The 17,413-nt window shown below is 43.3% G+C and overlaps 1 protein-coding gene across 1 annotated transcript in view; it reads right to left on the bottom strand.

Annotated features, from left to right (window-relative positions):
- Nucleotides 1–16,058, bottom strand: part of LOC138961216 (puratrophin-1-like) — a gene marked incomplete at its 5' end in the record, with an annotated part of 74,761 nt that extends 58,703 nt beyond the window's left edge. The window contains 1 exon segment of the mRNA XM_070332818.1: nucleotides 15,879–16,058. Coding sequence (XP_070188919.1) covers nucleotides 15,879–16,058 — 180 coding nt within the window.
- Nucleotides 16,059–17,413: the final 1,355 nt, after the last annotated feature.

The raw sequence follows: 17,413 nt of genomic DNA, 5'->3' as shown, positions 1-17,413 counted from the left end.
ATTGTCATTTGTATGTTTGTTTCTTCTTTTCGGATCACCACTATAAGCTCATAACTTGTTGTTGATTCTATACATGCTTATTATATATATATGTACGAATTGTTGAATGAAACACTGTTTTAAACCGTCTCGCTTATACTTAGGCAGAACCTAAACTGAGCCAATTCCCCTGATTCTCATCGATGCAGTTGAATCTGCCAGCCTGGGTTCAGTGACGGAAATTAATCCCGTCGACGGAGCAGAGAGCAAACTTTCCCTCGACGGCAAGGCAACTGGAGGGACAAATTAAAAGCTGCAGACAGGGACAACCTCCAGACGAAACAATGTCACTGAATGATAACTTTCCCCTTATTCGCGCTTTTCTTCCTTTAACATTTCCAGCGTTTTCCACGACAAGAAACACTAGGGTTGTGCAGCAAAGAAGAGCGCGAGGGTCCTCGAAAGCATGGGAACGACCTGAGTCTAAAACCCTTGAAAAGAACTTGGAAGCGTTTCTTGACCAAGGCTCTTCGGCCAGGGTTTCTTCCATCCTTCTCATGTCCATGCCTTGACATTAAGCCGGCTCCCTTTTGTCTCGGTCTTGCCTCTAATGCGATGGACTTCCTGCTCCTGAAGGAAAGCGTGTCCTGAGCAAACACAGGCCGATGAATTAAGCAGAGAGACGGCGACAGAATTAGGGAGCATGTCGAAAGTTGGTCCTTCTCTCCTATAGCACAAAAGCGCCCCTTGGACCAAACTGTATAAAGACGTGTTAAGAGTGTCTGTGTCTTTGCTGAAGTCGGGTCATGGGAACTAGTTCATGAACTGCTAACATTTATATTGAGAATACTACATGGCTTGATGTGTCATATCAGATTTACACGAGTTTAAAATTTTTTTTTTAAAAATGCGAGCCAAAGCGAGCTTTTCGATGTTTGAAAAAGCAATGAGTGTAAATATGATATGACACAACAAGCTATGCAGTATTCTGTTTTTCTCAAAGCAACAAGGATTCAAATCCTGCATCAGGAATCTCGGATTTGGAAAGGGGGTGGGTGGGGTTTGGGGTGGGGGTAAGGTGGTGGTTTGGGGGTCGGGGTTTGGGTGCCTAATATGTGTGATGAAGTGACATGATGTATGAACTTCCCAACCTTTCTGTTTTCTTACTCCCTGCTTCACAACATCCTCCACCACCCCTTCCCCTTATCTACCATGTATGCACATTGATTTGCTTCATACTACTAAGTTTCCTATAGCCTTTCCGGGAAAATATCAAAATTTGGGTAACATTTTTGTATTCATCTCACTGACTGTTTTTGCATATTATGTTTCTGTCAACAATTTTCTTACTTATTGGCTCACGTAAGTGTAGCCTATGCGATGCTAAACTTTGTCTGTCTGTGCGTGTGTATGTGTGTGTGTATGTGTGTGATAGAAACTTTAAGATTTGACTAAACACCGAAATACTAATTTTACCTGGTTATTATCCAAGCAACAGCTTCAAAATATTGAAGCAATGATCAACATTTCGTCGGCACGTATGTAGTTAAAGTGTGTATCCAAAGAAAATGGGTGGTGGGGGGTTTTGGGGGGGTAAAAACAGGTGACTGGTTTGTGTCGTGTGTGGTATGTAGACCAGGTCAGGGGTCAAGGTTAGGTCAGATCGCGTGAAGGATTGTGGTATAGATACAGTTATCACCGAGCTGCAGTTCGCCGATTCGGAGAAGACGATTTCACATTGTTCGGTTTCGTAGCTCCAGAAAAATAGATAAAGAAGATACCAAAGGAGATTTCCTGCAGGTTAATCTGCACAGCGTGTTTCCAGTGTCTGCGCGAGGAAGCGCTGTCGAAAGCGCAGTGTCGATCTGGCCATCTGGCAGTCGTGTCCCCGTAAGTAGGCTACAGATCTAGATCTAGTGTCTCGCACTCTTGCACCGTGTCACCTATGCTTAGTGTGTGTGTGTGTGTGACGGAGTGATTGAGTTTGTGTTACTGTTTGTCGATTTCTTAGGTGAGCCTTGAAGGCTTCGCCTCTTGTTTTTTTAATATAATCAAAATGTGTTTGAAGACACCACCATAAGCCAGACGCTTGTTGTTTTTCATATTTATAAATGTATGCTTGGAAGAAGCTTGGAGTGCTTTTTGAGATCCAGCGCACGATGTGTCTACATCCGACAACAACAACAACAACAACAACAACAACAACAACATACACAAATTTATACAACCAAGCTCAGAAGATAGTCGCGCCCCATTCTCTCTGTCTTTCTTACTTGGTCGTCGTTGTTACACTCCCGCCTACACTCATCCCCAATATACCACGGGTGTGTGATATATATTCTGGACAATTCTTCAGAGAAACTGAGAGTGCAAGACGTGTCCAACGACCACTACCCAGCTCAGGAGATAGTCACGTCCCATTCTCTTTTGCCTTCTTTTCTTTTCTTCTCATATCCTGCCTCCACCTCCCCGAAGGCCAGGTTGTTCGTGTTGAAGAAAACCACTTCAGAGACAGTGAGTCAAAATACCACGAAGTGATTCAAAGCACCCAGGGCCTTGTTCTCTAAGTCGGGGAACATCCATCCCTTCGGTCAGACCCTGCTGAGACACGCACAGCTTGTTTCTATTCTATCCTTGTTGACTCTCTCTCTCTCTCTCTCTCTCTCTCTCTCTCTCTCTCTCTCTCTCTCTCTCTCTCTCTCTCACACACACACACACGGCATGTATTACTGACCCCCCCTCCCCACACCCCGTTGAAATGAACCTTGTGTGTTTAATCAATAAAATGTCTTACGTCTCTCTCTCTCTCTCTCTCTCTCTCTCTCTCTCTCTCTCTCTCTCTCTCTCTCTCTCTCTCTCTCTCTCGGTTGTTGCTCGATATCCCTCCCATATTTTCCAAATTCACGTTAAAAACTTCACGCCAATTGATGAGACTGAACATGCCTCTGCCTAGGATTGACCTATTCAAATCTAGTTTAGTCTATTCAGGTAGCAGTCTCTGGAACACTCTTCCGACAATCCTGCGGCAAACTAGCAGCACAAACGTTTTTAAGACCAGATATACGTCTTATCTCATGAAGTCTAAATAAACATCTGTTGTCGCTAGAATGGTTGTTAAAACCAACAACCGGTGCTTTTTAACAATGTATTATTATTTTTATATACCCTGATTTTTTCGAATGCAGTGTATGTCAATGGGCATGGCATTTACAGCTTTGTTGCGTCAGTGCAATCTACTCTATAATTCTTAACTCATGTCAAATGAACTTACATTTTTCATTTAAGCAATGTATTGTATGTAAATTGATGATATGTTCTTACTTTCATTTTATTATAATCATGTAGCAGTAGTTTTCTTTACTTGCTTATTCTTTAGCAATTTTAGACTAGTCCCTCTTTAGGGCGAGGGCCAGATGTAAAAAAGCAGATCACTGCTTACTCTATTACCCTCGTAAAATAAAGAATTGTTCTTGTTCTTGTTCTTGTTCCCCCGTCTTCCAAAATCATAATTTCGCCCCCCTCCCTCTCTCTCTCACAAGCCCCTCCCTCCTCATCTCTCCCTCTCTCTCAAAATTATTATCGGGCTTTGTCCCCCAACCCTTCCAGTTTTTAAACCAACAAAAACAGACATAAAAAGTGTTGTTGGTTGGTCATGGACTTTACCCACCCACCTCTCCTCGACCTCCTTTTTCACGACCTTGCAACTAGTTTCGCTCTCTTCACACACGTACACTCGTTGTCTTCGTCTGTATCCCCTTCACCCACTCCACCCTACACCCACGCGGCTTTAACCATGCATTCCATGACCGTGACCTTAACAAGGGCAGAGTTTGTGGACTCTCTTGTCACCGGGTAAACTGTAACTACTGCCTTACTCCCCCGCCTGCTTTACTCCCCCCTACCCCCCCCCCCCACCCAGTCCCCAGGGGTAAAGTAACGACCCTGAACACAGATTCCACGTCCCTGCTCCTTTGGGAGGCCGAGGCAGGATACCTTGCGTTTCACACTGTGACGTAAGAACAAGGACAACCGTTAGAGTGTAGACGTTACATCTCAAAGCCCTTCCCTCTATTGTTCTTCATCTCTTGGGACTTGCAAGCCATTGTCTTTGCAGGTAGCAGAGGAAACGAACGCAAGCTTGTAACATAGTTAGCCATGACCTTTAGAATTGTTGGCGTTTTAAGAAGCAAACCCCTACCCAAAAGTGCCCATTTTTGTGTGCGGAAGGAAAGGACTTTCCAAACGTTTCTTGTTCTCAAAACAACAAGACAGTTAGGACGTGATCACAAGCTGATTTCAAAGTTGTTAAACAGCTTTCAGAGATTATCCTTACGGCACGGGTTCCGTTTAGGAGATGTCTGCAAGATTTTAAACTTTTGCCCCTGAAGAAGCTGCTGCTCACACAAAAACAAACCAATGTCAAAGCCAAAGACATCCTTGAGAGATCAGACACCCGTATGTTAAGTTCAGTGCCAGGTGGTCTCTCAGTTTTGAAGACTCGCAAGCTCTTTGGTCCCAGCTGGACTACTGATGACAGGGAAGAGATAATGAGGACAAAAGGCAGGGATGACCTTCAGACCTGGACAAGGACAAATACCAATGGCTTTTGTGCTATATAGCGGAATGAATTCTTGTTCTTGATCATTTCAAGGTCTCCGCCCTGATTTCTGCCTAGAGGTGATAACTTACGTGAGTTACTGCTGATTTAGGTGCTTGCTCGAAGGCCAGGAGAATTAATAAGGGCTAAACTCTGGAGAACCAAGCTCATATTCATTGAAAATGGACCACTTTCACTGTTATTTCTCTGTGTTTTCCTCTGAGAGAGAGGGGGGGAGAGAGAGAGAGAGAGAGAGAGAGAGAGAGAGAGAGAGAGAGAGAGCGAGAGAGAGAGAGAGAGGGGGAGTGAGAGAGAGGGGGAGAGAGAGAGAGAGAGAGGGAGGGAGGGAGAGAGAGGGGCGGAGGGAGAGAGATAGTCAGAGAGAGAGAGAGAGAGAGTCAGAGAGAGAGAGAGAGAGAGAGAGAGAGAGAGAGAGAGAGAGAGAGAGAGAGAGAGAGAGAGAGAGAGAGAGAGAGAGAGAGAGAGAGAGAGAGGAGAGAGAGAGAGAGAGGTCTTCCGCGCTGATAGAATTTTTCTTCCGGCCAAGAACCCAAACGAGTTGCAATTAAGGCCATTAGCATTGTACTTCACTTTTCTACCACAGTTGGCAATTGTTTCGAAGGGGGATTAGTTTTAACCTGTTTCGTCAAAACCTTGAACCCTTGGAAATGTTACCAAAGGGAATTAAAGAAGGGAAAAAAGACAAGTAAGGAAGGAGAGAGCGGAAAACTAAAGGAAATACGGATAGAGGACGGAATGAAAGTGTGAACATACTGTTCAATGTTTTCTATCAAAGCCTTGAACCCTTGGAAAGGTTGAACCAAAGGGAATTGAAGTCGGGAAAAAAGACAAATAAGGAAGGAGAGAGAGGATAACTCAAGGAAATACGGATAGAGGACGGAATGTCGAATGTAAAGTTGAAAATACTGTTCAATGTTTTTATCAATTTAATCATCTTAAAACCCAATATAGTTATACAACTAAATTCCGATGTTAGGACCGCAGCTGCTATTGATTCTTCCATGAATGGAGGAAGATTTATTTGGTACACCTGTCGATAACTTATATTTCAAGTCTTAAATTACTGCTGTATGACCCTTCCGTTTGAATTTTAAAGGATACCTGATTCTGATAAGTATCATCAAAATCCTTTAAGTGATCCAATAATATCGAAATCACTGACGTAGGACACAGTCACGTTTTATTTAATGACGAGTACCTTCTCCTTTTGATATTTCTGTGATGCGTAGAATGCATTCTTTTCTGCGTGAGACGTTCACTGAGAAACTGTGCATTACGTACACAGAGCAAACTAAAGGGTAACACAAACGATGAATGCCAAGCGCAAGCCTCAGTCTACGCTACACTACACAGACGTATCTTCTTCGTTTGAGGTAAAGCCACTCAGTGGATGTTGGACAAACAGTTAAATAATTCTTAGATAGACACAAAGCTGACTCCTCTTCTCATCTGTTAGTTTGTTGAGAGAGAGAGAGAGAGAGAGAGAGAGAGAGAGAGAGAGAGAGAGAGAGAGAGAGAGAGAGACAGACAGACAGACAGACAGACAGACAGAGAGACAGAAAGAGAGAAGAGACACGAAACGAAAAAACATTGTTTGACTTGAGGATAGCATGTGTTTGCGAGTAAATGGGGGAATGTTCAGTTTTTCTTTTCAACTGATTATGTATGCGCAACAAAACAAAAACCTCGTTTGCTTTCATTACGTAGACAGCTAGATAAATAGTTGTGACGCAGCTGTTATGTTGACTCTTGCACAGTCAAAGCTGCCACGTGTCCGCACTTTCTGAGGAGCTTTCGAGTGCAGTTTGGCCCCCCCTCCAACATACAGACAGACAAACAGACAAACAAACAGACAGACAGACAGACAAACAGAAAACAAACAATCAGACAGACAGACAGACAGACAGACAGACACACACACACACACACACACACACACTCAAATACAACAACCACTAAAAACAACAACCCACAAACAAAAAGTTTCAGATATCAAACCCACTGTAAACGCGCAATCAAGATACATCAGAGGAGATACAATGCAAAATGAAGACGTGAGCAGCCTTCAGAGGCATCACAGCTTTTGCCAAGCAGACTTTACTTTTATCATTGACTAGATGTTCAACTCAACAATATGACGCGCAAATACCCACCAGTAAAGCACGGATCAACTACCTACATCCAGCCCCCCCCCCTCTCCCTGATATATTACACATATAGAGAAAACAACAAACTATCCCAGCTGCAGTCTGCTTTTGCTTGTAAAGTTGCAGCTGCACAGACTAGGAGATTCTGATTCAATCGTGTCTTGACAACACCGCCAGTGACATGACACTAGCAAAGGCAAGGATACAATCACATCATGGTAGACTCTGAAAAGGATACTACCGATCAATAAACCGTTTCCAATTACAAGGCAATTTATGAAACCTAGCTTAAGGCTTTCAAAACTTATAAGGAACAGAACCGACCATCCTCATGTTGCAAACGGCTTCAGATATATTTCCTGTTTCAAAGTCCTTGTTCGAAGATGTTTGTCTTGATCGTATGTCTTATGTCCGAAAGAGCCGAGACACAGGCCATCAGATAGTTATGGTCGTGGATATGCGTTTAAATGCAAATATTCCTTCCTTCAAGATTATTTCTATACAATATTTTCGGAAGCAAACAGTCTCTGTACTGTGTGCTTGTTTTGACATTCCGTGAGGACCCCTGTAACACATTAATGGCTGTATTTATCGCGCAAAATGATATCTTGATTGATTAGGTGCAGAACTCAGATCCCTACCCATGTAGGTAATTGTGTGCTATAAATTAGTTCATTAAATACGCAAGTATTGCTACATCCAAACCACAATGTTTTAAGTGAACTTTCAGCTGCAAAAATAGTATTAATTCTGCTCTGTTTCAAATTTTGTAATTTTATGCAACGGAATGATTGCTTGTAATGGGGTCTTCATCTGTATCCGAGAAAGCAAAATTATGTCTTTAACTAGACCCTTCTAGCTACAAGACAAAATATGCACGACTAACATTCTTCTACAATGTTCGCGGTGTGGCATTCGTTGACCTTAGCAACAAAGCATATTCAGCAGGTCTGAACAGAGAACGTGATTGAACTACCAAGTTTGCAACACAAAACGTTATTTTCCTAAGAAGACGTGGATGGTATTCTTAAGAAGGAATATTTGCCGGCAAAATGCAACAGTGGCGGCGAAACCGATAAACGGACATGTCCTCCAAATACTGACAATGTGATTCTTCGAGCTGTTATTCAATAGTGTTGCATAAAGTGCAAGAAATCATGACCTCTCCACTGAGTGCAAAAGTATGGCGTTTGTTTAAGGCGGCATGGGCCTAATTTGCGAAAATGTGCACCTTGTCGGGAGAAATAACTCGTCCCTCTTTTCCCTCTCTTTACCCCTATTTTCTCTCTCTTCTATTTCCGCAGCAGGTTAAAAACTCTTGTCATGATTCAGAGCAATACGGAAACGGGTGCTGCGTAGTTCCTTTTCGGCCCACTCCTTCTAATTGCTGATCAGAAATTCGCAAATACTTGACCAGCAGAGCCAATCAGACGAATACAAATACTGGGGCCGGCAAAACCAATCAAGGAAACAGAGGGAAAACCCATACAGAAGCAGGCAAAGTCAATCCGAGAAATGTAAATACGCCAATGAAAGGCACCACCTAGGACTCAAAATAGGAGACGGAGAGAGACCCAACCCAGAGATCAAATTTGTCGCCAGCTATTTCGGAAAAGAAGGAAACGCTATCGCCCAAGTTGTGATCAGCAATCGTTGATATTGACAGGTGCAGTGTTGACAGCTGGGTGCACGAGCAGCACGTCCGACAAGGAAGTTTAGCGAGCTATCAACATTCACACAAAAATGGGACTGGTGAAGAAGAACTGCGACAGCCAGGCCATTGCTGACTACTTTTTCTCTGTTGATCCCTTCCGTGGCACTTCAATTTTAATTTTCATTAATTTATTGTCCCTTCGCTACCCAGGTTGTGCGTGTGTATGTGTAATCAGCCACCTGCACTTATGGCAGAATGACCGAGGTCTTTTACGTGCCACAGTGGTGACACGGGGGTGGAACATGGATACCGTCTCTGAGTCTGCACATAAAGTTGACCCGTGTCCCGGATTCGAACCCGTGACCCGCGGATCACAAGTTCAATGTTCTACCCACTGAGCTACCGGGTCCCCATTGACACTCCCATTGTTATATATATGCATACCGCAGACCAAAGTCTTTCAGTGCCCAAAGCTGCCTTAACTATGTACCTTATATATGTGATGTTAGAAAAGTACTTGCAAATTTCGAAACATTTCTTAAAGGCAAAGTCTTTTCCCTTCGGCTCACCATCTGAGATCTGTTGAGGCTATTCCATGGCATTGGGCTATCCCTCCACTTGGTCACATACTAAATATCAACAACCCGACTGTTTTCTGTGCATAATTGAAAGCTTTCTTGGAGGTTGTAACTACGATTTTGTTATTTCACACAAAAACTCCACATTCAGGGTATCACAGATCATACCTAACGGCTTTCCCCTGAAATCGGCGTACGGCTGAATAAACGGCGGGGTAAAAACGGTCTTTCACGTGAAAACCCACTTGTGCAAAAAACACGAGTGTACGTGGGAGTTTCAGCCCATGCACGCAGAAAAAGAAGAAGAACTGACGGTTTTAACACAGTATTCACAAGGACAAAGACAATCTTGTTTTAGCAAGGAGGAATGATTTGGGAGCGAAAAGTGGAAGATTTTCTGACAATGTAAAGTACATACTTCACAACGTACAGCAAACTTGAAACAATTTTAGCCCACAAAACAATCACAGGAATCTCAAAATTTCATCACTGCAACTGACAACAGTATCAGGTGCAGAAAAAAGGATTGTATGACTACTTTGAGGACAATATTAATGACGTTTTTACCGTCGCTTCACCTAGATCGATCCATCTTTTCTGACGCTAAATGAATTACAGGACTGGCGCAGTTGCGCGGTGTTAAGACGTCGGCCTCCTAATCGGGAGGTCGTGAGTTCGAATCCCAGTCGCTGCCTGGTGGGTTAAGAGTGGAGATTTTTCCAATCTCCCAGGTCAACTTATGTGCAGACCTGCTAGTGACTTAACCCTCTTCGTGTGTACACGCAAGCACAAGACCAAGTGCGCACGGAAAAGATCCTGTAATCCATGTCAGAGCTCGGTGGGTTATAGAAAAACTTTCTTTATTCTTTCTTTATTTGGTGTTTAACGTCGTTTTCAACCACGAAGGTTATATCGCGACGGGGAAAGGGGGGAGATGGGATAGAGCCACTTGTCAATTGTTTCTTGTTCACAAAAGCACTAATCAAAAATTTGCTCCAGGGGCTTGCAACGTAGTACAATGTATTACCTTACTGGGAGAATGCAAGTTTCCAGTACAAAGGACTTGACATTTCTTACATACTGCTTGACTAAAATCTTTACAAAAATTGACTATATTCTATACAAGAAACACTTAACAAGGGTAAAAAGAGAAACAGAATCCGTTAGTCGCCTCTTACGACATGCTGGGGAGCATCGGGTAAATTCTTCCCCCTAACCCGCGGGGGGTTATAGAAACACGAAAATACCCAGCATGCCTCCCCCGAAATCGGCGTATGCTGCCAGAATGGCGGGGTAAAAACGGTCATACACGTAAAAATCCACCCGTGCTAAAAACATTAGTGAACGTGGGAGTCTAAGCCCATGAACAAAGAAGAAGAATTACAGCAGCTACACATGATGTCAACATGAAGGTTGCTAACTCAGTCCTTATGTTCAAAATAAAAATGCATGCCTGAGACGAAAATGAAGAATCTGACAGATGATCTCCAACATTCTGAACACAAAACCCAACAGCATCTAAAAATGTGTATTCCAGTCAACAATAAATGCATACAAAACTCGCAAGCTTTGAATCAAATAAAGAAAGAAGAAAGAAAGAAGAAAGAAAGAAGAAAGAAAGAACGAACGAAAGAGAATAAGAAAGAAAGAGAAAAAGACACCCCTCCCACTTCCAATTGGAACAGTATCACACGTCGATTATTCAATCAAAATTATATATGTAAAGTATATTATGTGAGTACACACCTTTGTCAAAAGATAAGAGCTTGCACTTAAATCGTAAAATATAAGAACCTTACCCGACTAGGCGGAGTTGGTGGAGTGTAGATAGGCATGACTGATTTTCAATCTGTCGATTTCTGCGTCGAAAGACTGGTCTGATTTAGTACTGATTTTCAAGAGCGAAAAAAACACTGCAACGCAATATGCACGCAACCCTGTCTCGCTCCATTTTCCAGATGATGTTTACAACAAAGTCGTCAAAATGTTCACGGTCTTACGATGTACGAAAGCACAAGGAATCTGTCGTCTGCACCAAAGAAACAGTTCACGTGACTTCTCACGCTCAGAGCTGAATGAAACGTTTATTTCACATAGTTCGTTGTGCAAAATGTTCGACGATAAGAGTCTAAAGAAGGCCTAGTTTTGTAGACTTTCAAGACACGGAACAGTTCTGGAAATAACACACTGGCGCGAAAACTATTACCGCACAAGAAGTGATTATACACGCTCGTCAGTAAATCAGTGTTTGTAAAAAACAGATGTTTTCCTTTGAACAAGTCTTTTGGAACTGAACTCCAAAGCAAAGCGGCTCCGAAAGAAATGGACAAGTTTTAGAGCCTCTCTTTTCTCTGGAAACGAGAAGCAGCTCAATTTCACGATCAAGGACCACAAGAGGGGAACTCAATGTCTTCGGAATACGGTGCCGGAAAAAACGCGGGATGACAAGTACTAATCACAAAGTTTGTAATCTGTCCAGAACCACCACTTGTCCGTTCTTCAGTCCCCCAGGAGAAGAAGACAGTCACTCAAAAACACCAGCAGGAAGCCTTCCACACTCTCACTCTCCACTGAAGCGAGGAACGGGTTCGATGGTATCTGTCAAAGCAGGAAATCGATGAGTCCGAGCACTGTAGGTTTTGGAGTATAGCAATGACTGATGGATAGCAAGTGTTGAGAGCGCCCGGAGACACGTGTGGACGGGGCGAAAGACAGGGTAGCAACTGACCTCTTCAGGGCACCGTCATCGTTATGCCAGAATCCCGCACGACATAGTCTAACCACGTGGACAGCTGGGGGTGACGGAGAGGGGGAAGGGTGGAGGAGGGACAGAACTGATGAAAAAAAGGTGGGAGGGGGAGGACAGTGGAATACGCTGGAGAAAAGGGGGGGGGGAGGAGGAGGAGGAGGAGGAGGAGGAGGAGGTATCGGAAAGGTAAAAGAACCAGGACCTTTCGAGAAACTCTCTCTTCTTTCCCCTAGCTCTCCTGTGTCAATATTTGAAACAAAAGGAATAGGAGCAGACGAAGCTGAGAAAGAGAGAGAGAAAGAAAGAGAGAGAGAGAGAGAGAGAGAGAGAGAGAGAGAGAGAGAGAGAGAGGCTGCCAAAAAACCAGCGCAGCATGCAGGGAGAGGGAAAGAGTCAATGTTGACAGGCATCTTGCCCAACTGCCCCCCCCACCCATCCTTACACCACCAGTATTTTGCTCTCGACTCCTTCGCCACAACTACTCCCCCCCCCAACTCCCCCCCCCCCCCAACCACTTCAAAAAGCAAGAAGGGGTAATATTGAAAGAGGCAAAGTGGACGACAAGCGGGCCAGAGCGACCAGCAAACAGAGGTATTCCTCTAGACCCTGGTCCGTGGGATACGGCGGGAAGAGTGACTGCCAGCCCCTGCAAACCTCCAACCAGAGACCATGGCCAAGCGACTTTAAGACATTCTCTAGCCTCTTCAAAAACAAATCACCCCAGCTGTTAGTCCTCTTCGTCTTCGTTTTCAGCCTCAAACAATCGAAAGGAGAGATCTTTAGATTGACTGAGGGAAAGCGAATAAAAAAACCCGAAGCAAGCAATGTTATAGGAACGTTTAATGGCGACAAAACAAAACGTTACGGAGTTGTTGGGGAATAAGTTGCTGAGTTAAAGTTTTTTAATTCTAAAATAATTTGGGAACGTTGGCAGTCTTTTTGTTTTTGAATTTGAGGGTCCTCCGAAAACGGCGTATGGCTGCCTAAATGGCGGGGTAAAAAACGGTCATACACGTAAAATTCCACTCGTTCAAAAAACACGAGTGTACGTGGGAGTTTCAGCCCACAAACGCAGAAGAAGAAGAAGAAGAATTTGAGGGAAAGCGATGTCAGAATGAAACTTCACGGCAGTAAGGCAAAAAAAAAAAAAATTGTCTGTTTCTGTTAACATGGCTAAAAAAAATAGGGTCGGTAGGCCGGGATTTTTTTTAAAATTTTTTTTATACCCCAAATGTAGACCAATAAAACTAACTTTAAAAATCGCGCAAAGAGACTGGATTCACTATACATAGAGACAAGACACTCAACACATTTACAAATCGTCAGCGGACTTTCGTTTTCACACGTTTTTGTTGTTCATTTTCTCACCCTGTCCTTTACCACCCAAAAAAATAAAAAAAACTTTTTGAGTTTGGAAAAAAAAAGTTTAGGGTCGGCGCCGAAATTTAGGGTCGGTCGGGTGACCAGAAACAGACAATTTTTTTTTTTGGCCTAAGCAACAGCAACGCGGTATTGTTATTTCCTCACTTCACTGTCAAGAGTTGCTCTATCGATGGGAGGGAGACATCTGAGCAAATCTGGTTTCCAGATCATGAGCACATGCACAACAAACTCCATCCACATTCATGGAACAAGCTTGCCCAAACAAATCTGCTCTTGAAACAGGTTGGCAAGCCTCCATCTTGCATGCTCCACTTTACCGCGAGATATTGAACAAGGGACTGTGTATGTCGGGGTCAAGTTCACCTACCTGGTCATGTGTTTGGGATCAGGTTTAAGGGGGATCATGAGCTGGGCAGATGAAACACTGCCCCCACCCCCCAGGTACACTGACCACTGTCAGGTGTGTCCTGAGTGGCCTTGGGAAAAACGGACATTCAGCTTTTTATCCACTGTTTTATATTCATGTCCTCAGGTGCCTTAAACCTTCCATCAGACGAACAGGTAAAAAGTACAAATCAAAGAAAGCTACTTTGCTGAATTTCTTCTCAAAATTGACCTCTGCTTTCCTGCCTACCGACAAAAAATATCACTTTTAGTCCTGAGGATCATTTACTTCTGTCGAACCTTCCACGGGTAGCCATGAGAGAGGCCTGGGTGTCTGCTAAGCTGACACAGATAGCCTACCGTCTGAAAGTTCAGCCATTTGCACTGAGGCGTCCATCACAACCTCCCTTTAGTCAGCATGGCTTAGGAACCCATAGAGCATCTCACAATTCCCCTGGGCCTTTTTTGACTGTCCGCCTTACTGCTGTAAGCAGTTTATTCATGATCGATATAAGTTTCACCTTCTCGCATCCTACCCCCGAAAACCCCCACCAGCGAGAAGCATTATCGATCTGATCTTGACACTATCATTGTTACACACACTTTGCTCCTTATATTTCTACAGATATGATCGGGATCCTTTTGCAATCCAGCTCAGAATTATAGCGAGAGACGCCGTCAAACGCGGCTGCTGATGATCTACAGATCCGATTTGTACCATGGAGTAACTAGAGGATTACTCGCAGACCAATTAAGAGAATGCACGCTATCAACCACATTAAAAACACTCAGAGAACTGGAAAGGCATGTCACAAAATAGTGGAACTGTAGGTGCATACCAGTCACACAGTATTGGAACTAAAAATGTACACTTGTCACAGAATGGTCGGATTGAAAATGCATACATTACACACAATGGTGAAACAGAAAATGAATGTCTCAAATGGCATCCAGCTCCGAGGAATGACTCTCCTCCTGAAATTTCCCAAAAGACATCATCAGAATACCCATTTTCGCGATCCAGCTCAAAGGAACAGCGAATGGTGACCCCAACAATACGGCTTCTAATGCTCTGAATTCCCGAGGCGCAAATCCGTAGCTAATCTCGGCACTGTTACATTCGCTGTCACAGTAAAACCTGCCCTGGGCGACGACCTCTTGATAACGACCACCTACCTATTACGACCATCTTAAAAATCACCAACGATATTGTTCATTTCTGCCATTTTTGTCAGATCATTTGTAAACCACAGTCCAAGGATCTTAAACCTTTCTGGATTCCAAGTCATTTTTCTATGTGGAAGAAACTGAGTAGGGTTATTTCGTTCACTGCCTGCCCAAACATTACAAGTTTTATCATAATTAAGTTTAAGTCCTGAAATACAAGCAAATTCATCAAGAGTATTAAATAATTCCACAAAAGATTGATTCGAGCCTTCAAGAAATGTGGTTAACGTTACTAGGAAAATTCAAGAAACAAAATTGAAGTGGTTTCAGATAAAAATAAATAACCGAATGCTTGTAACAAACTCAGTCCTTAAGGAAATGAAAGTTGTTAATAGTAATTTATGTAATTTTTGCAAAGTTGAAAAAGATTCGATTTACCATTACTTATGCAAGTGCCAACATGTCAGAACCTTTTGGGCTGAGTTTGAACAATTTCTAAAAAGGAAATGTGACAACTGTATTAGACTAAACCTTACTGATAACTTGATACTTTTTGGTTTTGACAGTAACATAAAGACAGATCAAGGCTTTGATTTCATACTCTTGAACGCTAAATTTTTTGTTTATAAATGTAGAATCAATAACATCAGACCATGTTTACGTGTATTTTTGAAAGAATTATCTTATCTACATAAAATTGACCAATATGTTTACAGTATTCATATGAAACAATATCAGTTTACCCTTAAATGGGCTCCATATAATGCATTATTAGCTGCCATATAAATTATGTATCATGTTGTTTTGTCAAATATTTATGTACCTTGAATTGTTTGACAATTAATTCATGCATGCTTGAATAAAAAATGTTGAAGAAAAAAAAAAATCACCAACGATATTGTTTGTATATAATTTACCTTTCCATAGCGAACACCTATCTACCACGACCACTTTTCGCCCGTCTCTTGGTGGGGCATTATAAGACTGGTTCTTCTTCTTCGTTCAAGGGCTGAAACTCCCACGTTCACTCATGTTTTTACCTATTTGATCGTTTCTACCCAGCCATTTAGGCAGCCTTACGTCGCTTTCAGGGGAATAGACTGGTTGGACTGTTTTTACAAAAGTATGATCGGAATACTCGAACCAGCTCGTCCCGATGTGCACAGCCAGAGCTATTTGCACTTGCTAATATATCTAAAGACATGATGAAAACACTCACCCGATCCAGCTCGGAGTAACAGCGAGCGGTGCCCTCGATGCGGTTCCTGGTGCTCTCCAGGTCCGATGTGTAGAGACGAAGGCGGTGCTCCAACTCGCTGCTACAGTCCACGTTAAACGGAGCGGTCTGGCCTAGCGTCTCAGACTCCTGCAGCAAGCTGGTCCCTCTCTCGATCTGCGCCTGAAACCATAGGATAGGAATGTTGTCATTGAATGAGGTTGAAAGTAGTTTGTTCATTCCATGATTCGTATTCTCTTAGGAGACAGGAGTCTGGGCCCGCATACATATCATTAAATGTTGTTCGTGTTTAGGGCGGTTATTTCCAAGAGAAAGAGAGAAGGAGGGGGGAAAACAGGGAGGGAGGGAGGGAGGGAGAGAGAGCGAGAGAGAGAGAGAGGGAGAGGGAGAGGAGAGGGAGAGAGAGAGAGAAAGAGGGAGGAAAAGAGAGAGAAGAGAGCCAGAGAGAGAGAGAGAGAGCGGGGATGGGGGATAGAGCGGGGGGGGGGGGGGGTAGAGGAGGATAGAGGGGGGGGGAGATAGAAGACAGAGAGAGAGAGAAAGAGGAGCGCCACAGAGACAGAGAGGATGACGGCAGGTGATACTTGAACTGCACTGCGACTCGTCCAGCAAATAAACCATTTGTGGTTTCACTACAGTTTTATACACACACAAACCCAACAACAAACAAACTTCAAAGCACAGGAAAAAAAGAAAAAAGAGAAGCCTTGGAGTGATGTGGGAGGAGGCAAAGGAGCATACACGGATGGGTGTGTGCGTGTGCGTGTGCGGGGGAGAGAGAGAGAGAGAGAGAGAGAGAGAGAGAGAGAGAGAGAGAGAGAGAGAGTGAGAGAGAGAGAGAGAGAGTGAGAGAGAGAGCGAGAGAGAGAGACAGAGAGAATGAGAGAGAGAGAGAGAGAGAGAGAGAGAGTGAGAGAGAGAGAGAGAGAGAGAGAGAGAGAGAGAGAGCTTGACTGTATTCAGTTCTTGAAGAGCTTCCCGAGTACCTCCATTAGCCGTTTTCATTTCGAACCATTGATTATTCTCCACCATCACCCCCCTCCCGCTTCCCCCACCCCTCCAAATCACAAAACCTTTCCTCGAAAATGAGTCCAGGAAAACGAGAACGTGACCACACATAAACCAAAACCCAAAAACGAAATGGCATTGTATTTCACTCCGACAGAATGACTTCGGGCTAATGTCAAGACGATGTATCTGTTTCATTCCATCTCATCTCCTTATTCCCAGCTTCAACAAATCCTGAAAACACAACCGGACAAACGAACTGTCAGTTAACATACCTAAACAGGCGTGTAAATAAAAGAAAGTCTACTTCAACCTTCAAAAACTAACAGAAAAAAAGTTCTTTTGTATTGTGTTCTATTTTTTTTTATTGATTTGTAAAGCTGATTAGGCCAAAAAAAAAATTGTCTGTTTCTGGTCACCCGACCGACCCTAAATTTCGGCGCCGACCCTAAACTTTTTTTTTCCAAACTCAAAAATTTTTTTTTCTTTTTTGGTGGTAAAGGACAGGG

This window comes from Littorina saxatilis, linkage group LG1 (assembly GCF_037325665.1).
Source record: "Littorina saxatilis isolate snail1 linkage group LG1, US_GU_Lsax_2.0, whole genome shotgun sequence".
Classification (NCBI taxonomy): Eukaryota; Metazoa; Mollusca; class Gastropoda; order Littorinimorpha; family Littorinidae; genus Littorina; species Littorina saxatilis.
Note: the sequence above shows the minus strand (reverse complement) of the source record. Positions and strands in the feature narration are given on the sequence as shown.